The sequence below is a fragment of the Labrus mixtus genome, chromosome 11 (genome assembly GCF_963584025.1).
Source record: "Labrus mixtus chromosome 11, fLabMix1.1, whole genome shotgun sequence".
NCBI lineage: Eukaryota > Metazoa > Chordata > Actinopteri > Labriformes > Labridae > Labrus > Labrus mixtus.
In genome coordinates, this window is record NC_083622.1 from 11077245 (window position 1) to 11084110 (window position 6866).

General features: G+C 40.1%; 1 protein-coding gene across 1 annotated transcript; it reads left to right on the forward strand.

Moving 5' to 3' along the window:
- Positions 1 to 286: 286 nt before the first annotated feature.
- tspan13a (tetraspanin 13a) lies at positions 287 to 5535 on the forward strand. The gene is made up of 6 exons (XM_061049983.1): positions 287 to 487; positions 2822 to 2989; positions 3214 to 3294; positions 4612 to 4725; positions 4813 to 4932; positions 5018 to 5535. The coding sequence occupies exons 1-6, from the start codon at positions 425 to 427 to the stop codon at positions 5090 to 5092; spliced, it is 621 nt and encodes a 206-aa protein (XP_060905966.1). The 5' UTR covers positions 287 to 424; the 3' UTR covers positions 5093 to 5535.
- The last annotated feature ends 1331 nt before the right edge of the window (positions 5536 to 6866 follow it).

Sequence of the window (6866 nt, forward strand, 5' to 3'; positions counted from 1 at the left end):
AACAAAAATATAAAATCGAAACAAAAATGTAACTTTGCTCATATAACCTTGGTAGTTTCCTCTCTTCTTTTACTTTCACAACCAATTAAACAAGCAGTCCTATTTACTAAAAATAAATGCGCCACAATAAAGAAGTAAACTGTATTAACCTTCAGCTTGTGGTGACACAATGATATTATCTAATGTGATCCTCACAATAGAGAAGCAATTATTTGCATTGAGAACAGAAGCCTCTGTGTTTATGTGAGACAACTGACCAATCAGCGAGCAGGATGTGTTCAGGAAACGCTCTCTCTGGTGTTTTCCACCTGCAGACAAGAAGCCACACGGAGCCTAGAGAGCCTGAAACACCAACGCAGTCTCAGTGAAACAGCTGGAGAAGTCAAAATCTTTCTGTTTGAAGGACTTTTTCTAGAGAGCAGCGATGGTTTGCGGCGGATTCGTTTGCACCAAGAACGGACTCTGCGCTCTGAATATACTTTACGTTGTAAGTGTGAATTTACTGCTTTTAGAGAGATGGAAACGTTTCTCTGACTGTGTCGTCACTGTCACTTCTAAATGTCGAACACTAAGCTGAGCAGGAGGATAGGGTGAAAATGGGCTTTTGTCCGCTTTCTTGACGAGGAAATGTCACGCGCATGTGATGGTGGCAGGTGATGATTTTAACCTGCTTTCAAGGGGCATCAGAAAAATCGGAAACATGAGTTGCCGTGTAGGGAATTTGTACGAAATAGCCCATCGGATCGGCGTGCAAGATCTTTTAGTCTGTGAAAACTTTGTTCACGACTCGCTAAAGTGACGTCATGTTACATAGAAACAAAACTTCATGAGCCGAGTGGTTGAAACCGTTTGTTGCTGTAATAATACATTTGCATAAACCCCTGTAGCAAGTCAGGTAGCCTAAAGCAGTGGTTCCCAACTGGTGGGTCGGGACCCAGAATTGGGTCGCGGTGCTGTTCTCGTGTGCCTGAAGAAATACTCGTCAAGAAGTCAGTGAAACGCTTTTTAAAGGAGGTTTTTTTTAAGAAACATGTGTGGGTTTTTTTTTTTGTATCATCTGTCCAAACTGCTCAATTTTGTAATAATTAAATCTGATTGGTTGAAAAATATAAGAAGAGTTGGTGGTGGGTCCTAATATAAGGCTAGACCAGCGAAGAACCACTGATCTAATGAAAGGTAGAAAAACATGATGGTATAAGCTTCTCATATGTTGACACTTTAATGTGTCATGCATGATTATTATCTTAAGGGTTAAGGTCCTTGAAGACAGATAATTGAACAGAAAAAATAATTTGATCGGGCTGTGTAACTTCTTGCCCTAAATCCGTGGATAATGAAATAATTGTTGGGTGCAGCCCTTCATTGAAAGGCATCTCTAAGAGAAGTAAATAGCTCCCTATTCAAGTCCAATACTTCAAAAAGTGTCACTTAAAGGAAACAATTAAATACAACATTTAAACACGTTGAGCAAAAACAAGTGACCATAGGCCTATATGATTATCTTGCAAATAAACAGATGAAGATTGATACTGTGATCATCATAGTATGGGTAGAAATATAACAGTTATTTAAATCTATTTTTACAAAATAACATTAGGTTACTGTGAATTATACTCCACATTGTATTATTTACCTCTTTGCAATACAAGTACTTTCAGTATGAATTAACAGTAACATCAAGATTCATTATTTTAATTTAAATGCATAAAAGTCAAAAGCTCTGTCTTCAAAACTTCCACTTCCTAATACTCTTTTAGTGGATTCGATCATTTGTTGTGTTTTTTTTTTTTTTTTTAAAGTTTTTTTTTTGGGCATTTTGTGCCTTTTATTGGAGAGATAGGACAGTGGATAGAGTCGGAAATCAGGGAGAAAGAGAGTAGGGAATGACGTGCGGGAAAGGAGCCACAGGTCGGATTCTAACCTAGGCTGCCCGCTTGGAGTACTACAGCCTCCATACATGGGGCGTGCGCTCTAACCACTGCGCCACCAGCGGCCCCTATTGTCGTTTTTGAATGTTTACAGAGCGCTAATATAAACCATATATAAGGGTCTCAAAGTTTCCGCAGTGCATTATGAAAAGTAGTGTAAAACTGAAGATGTCTTACCCATACATCATGAACAATGGCAACGTGATTGAGGGTGCAGAGAAATGTCCAAAAGTAGTGTCCAATTTTCTTTATTTTTCTATTTTGAGCCCTTTGCATATAAATCTGTTAGTCGTAAGAATTGAGTAGTTAATGAGTGCAACATTTTGGGCTCAGCCATGGTTCCTTTTTCAGCCCGGAGTAAAGCCTGCGGTCTTCTCTATAACTTCACAAGGCCCAAAAAGCCTCTGACATTAAGGTTAGGGAGCCCTCATTGAACCTGAGAGTGATGTTTCTCTGCTCTCTGTAAATGTTGAGAGCCAGATTCAGACATTTAAAGATTAATACACTCTGGGGGACATTTTTGGTGGCAGACAAATGTCATTTTAGTTTGATGGCTGGCTGCAAGTTGGACAAAAAAATATGCATTTCGAATTTTAACCTGCCTAATTGTGTCACACGATCAGGGTTTAATATCTCAGAGTATCAGTGATCAGCAAGCTTGCAGAGTTGAGTTAAAAAACAGAGCTGCTTTTTATCTTAAACTTGAAGAAGAGTAGTTAATACACATCATGTAGGTACAACTAGAACAACAGTATGAGTGTAATAAACCGCTTTATCTTCCGGCTGGTACAATGTTTGGACCTCCATGAGACGTGCACACTTCCTTGAACAGATAACACTGATTGCACTTCCTCCTCTCATGCCAACATTTTTTTTTCCATCTTCCTCCTCAGATGGTGAGTCTGCTGCTTGTCGGAGTGGCAGCCTGGGGGAAATGGTTCGGCCTGGTCTCCAGCATCAGGGTGGTGGCGGGGGTCATCGGCGTGGGCATCTTCCTCTTCATGGTCGCCTTTGTGGGTCTGTGCGGCGCCCTGAAGCACCACCAGGTCCTGCTCTTCTTTGTATCCTTTGGTTTTTCTTCCAGGTTTGTTTGCAGGAACCTAAGACTGTCTGACAGCTGCTGTGTGCTAAAACAAAATGAAAAGTAAATATCAAAAAGCTCCAGGAGGATTTTAGTCCTCTGTATTCCAATGTTTGACGCTCTCATGTGGCAGCAACACTGAGAGATTTCAGAAAGTTTTCATGATTTTTTTAATCAAACTTAAACTTCCTCAACTCTGTCCAGTACATGATAATCCTGTTCATAGTGTTTGTCGTGCAGTTTTCTGTGTCCTGCGCATGTCTGTCCCTGAATAAAGACCAACAGGTATGTTTGTTTTATCTTTGCTGAATTATGCATCTCAAGGTCGTATTGGTCCAAATATAAGACAGGGTTTTTTTTTCCTTAAAAAAGTGAGATCGTCTTAGTTTCGTCCAGAGAGAGACACTGCGATTGGCCAGAACAAAGTGACTCGAAAGCAGGTCAAGTCAACCAACAACTGATGTGGAGTTATAATGCCAATTTTCAGATCATGGTTATTAATGAAGCAGAGGCTTTAAACCACAGAGACATATAATGCTACAGAGTGTAATGTCCGAAAACTGTTTGCCCAAAAAAGCCGTCTCAGGAACGCTAACAGTCAGAAGAAATCCTACCATGGTGTTCAAACGTCTCCAGGAGATTGACAGGAGTGTGTGAGTATGTTATTAAAACACAGAACGAGGGTACACAGCACCTGCGCTCAGGCTTCAGAGAAGCCCCTGTCCTTTCAGCGCTTTGTGATTAACTTAAAGAAAAAGCACACGTACCGCCTGGATCAGATGAGCAATCCTGACCAAACGGCTGTATTTTTTAATATGCCAACATATGTCACTGTATACAAGACAGACGGGAAAAATCAGTGACGGTAAAGTCTATTTGAATTTGAATGTTATATACTTTATTAATCCCTGAAGGAAACTCTGTTATTCAGACATACGTCTCACACACACAGGTCAGAAATACACACATGAACAAACAGGACCTGTGGACATGCATTAGTGGAGAGATGTCAGAGTGGGGCTGCTACACACTGCTACACAGGGAGCGCATTAGAGCGGTTTGGGGTTCGGGGCATTGCTCAAGGGCACCTCAGCAGTACTCTGGAGGTGGCCTGGCACCTCTCCAGCTACCAGACCAACTTCCATATTATGGTCCGTATTGGGAATTGAACTGGCAACCCTCCAGTTCCCAACCCAGGTCCCTACACACTGAGCTACTACTACTACCTACTGGAAATGATTGAAAAATGAATGTAATAAAAATGTAACGGTTTAATCTAAAGATATTGAAAACTACATTTTATTTCACATGTTAAAAACAGATTTGGTCCTCTCAGTGTTTTTGAGTGTTTTTCCAAAAGTTAGTCTTAAAAAGTAGGGGTCTTCTTGTAACTAGGGTTGTCTTCTATTTGGACCAAAACAGTAGTTTACAATTTATAGTTTACCTCGGGTAAATACTCATGCTCTCAAGTCTGCCTTCTCATTCTAACAGTGTTCATTGTACACAACTTTATAGTTAAGAATATTGTGATTGTTCTTCATTGCCACATCAGTCTGCTGCCCATCTTTGCAATATTTAAAATAAACAAGTTATCATTTGCAGAACAATCTCCTGGAGGTTGGATGGAACAAATCTGAATCCACTCAAATGGACGTCGAGAAAACCCTCGACTGCTGTGGTTACTCTTCTTTCAACCCCAATGGCACATGTGCAGCTGTAAGTTAATCATTTGGGATATTATTTCCTCAATTGCGTTTTGTATTTTCTGCCTCTGAATTTTCTCTCAACGTCCCCTTTCTCTAGCGATGCTTTCACAGCAACCCTCCGGTGATTTGTAACACGTGCGCAAGCATCATCCAGCAGTACGCAGGAGAGGTGCTGCGGTTTGTGGGAGGTATCGGACTGTTCTTCAGTTTTACCGAGGTCAGTAAAAAGTCATGGTGATGTGCTTTAAAATGCGAAAATTGGTGTGAAATTCAGGAAAGCTGACTCTTACTTTTCCTTTCAGATCGTTGGTGTTTGGCTTGCCCACAAATACAGAAATATCAAAGATCCTCGATCAAATCCGGGAGCCTTCCTATAGGCCTAACCACTCACCGTAAAAAAAAAAAAAAATATGCACTGCTGAGTATTTTTTTCCTCTAAACTTCTCTGGACATTTGTTTTTTTCAAGATTTAAAGCCAGATGTAACTCAAGATGAATTATCACCACTGTTGCCACAATGTAACCATGTCTGTGGTATTGTAAAGATTGTAAAACGTTGTGTTTCAAAGTCGTCACACAGAGTCTTAAAGTTAGCAAACAGAGGAAGCAATGGCAGCTACACAGCACAGTCTTAAGTTTGCTCACAGCTAACATTAGCTAACACAAACAACTGGTTATACCAGGTCTGGTTTTGTTGTAGCTACAAATCATATAAAAGCAAAGAAGTGTTTTTGTTGTTAAGGAAACCTTTTGTTGCCAACAATTAGAATTAGTTTCATCTTTAAATCTATAGTCTTGCTTTAATGTGCGCTAGCTGTGATCTCCATTTAAAAAATAATACAGACACTAAGGAAAATACCCTTATTCACATTTCTACTGAGAGCTAGACGAGAAGGTAGATACCACTTACACATGTAGGCTATACCTACTGTAAGTTTGAAGGAGGAGCAGGCAGTTGCCTAGCTTAATTTATCTTAATTTAGTTTAGCATAAAGACTGGAAATAAAGGGAAACAGCTAGCTTAATCCCATGTGAAGTAACAAAATCCATCTTTCAGCACTACTAAAGCTTAGTTATTTATTGTTTAATTATTTCTTGTTCAATCATTACAGTAAGTTTAATAAAAATGGCTTTATGTGCATTAAGTGCATGACTCTTTCTTTGCCAGGTGTAGTGACTTCCTGGAGAGGAAAGGACACCAAAACACAACCTACCAAGATATACAGTGTTGATTAGTGAACGTTAAGAGTTTCTGATAGGTAGATTATGCAAATTTGAGGTTGAACCAGGCTAGCTGTTTTAGATCAGGATGCTACAACAAGCTAACGTTTTGCTTGTTGTAGCATATTTAAGTATACGGACACACAGGGGCCATCGATCCTTTCTTAAAACTCTCAGCAGGAGAGCAAATGTTGGCTCTTTAACTCTAGTGTGTCTCATTGATAGACATCACTCAGCTTTGTATGCACACCATACACACACCCTATGCAAATATGGTGCACGTTAGCACCATGCTGGCTGGGTGACAGTGCTCACCACTCCCAGACTTACTATTCATGTCTGACCACACACAATAGTGTGTTTAACAGATAATACATTTGGGTGTTGGATGTCTTAACAGCAGGAGACAATTAAGATGAAATTCATGGAAAAGTATTTGAGTTCCAAGCCAGTTTTTTTTGTAATGGCTTTATACATATTTATGTCTTTGTTTCCTGTTTAAAATATTATAAATGTAGTGAAAATCTTGTTCCATCTGTTAAGTTGTTTCACTTCATTTTTTTTCATTGTCCAAAATAAACAGAGATGCAGAACATGTGTGGAAAATGTTGTATTACACTCTGCCGGTCACATCCAGAGCTGATAACAGAGGCCTGCGAGTAATTTGGTGCCACATGACTCGCTCACATTCCTCACCCTGAACAGGATGCCAACCAGGAACTGCACTGGCTGTTTAATTTCCTCTGAGTGGCTCTACGACTACGTCAGGCGGTCCGACCTGTTCACCAAGGTCACTGTGACCTTAAACTGCTCGGCCACGTCACTGCTCACTTGTAGAGTCATTGTTTGCACACTGTCCTGGATGATTAACTGCACTCTACAATTAGCTCTGTTTCTTTTTAAATAGATCATGCTGTAGCTGCATGCATTA

Bases quoted from the DNA above. Each gene is read 5' to 3' on its own strand.
- tspan13a (XM_061049983.1), top strand. From the start codon at position 425: ATGGTTTGCGGCGGATTCGTTTGCACCAAGAACGGACTCTGCGCTCTG. The intron at 3,295-4,611 runs GTATGTTTGTTT...TATCATTTGCAG, and splicing joins CCCTGAATAAAGACCAACAG to AACAATCTCCTGGAGGTTGG. The intron at 4,933-5,017 runs GTCAGTAAAAAG...TTTTCCTTTCAG, and splicing joins TGTTCTTCAGTTTTACCGAG to ATCGTTGGTGTTTGGCTTGC.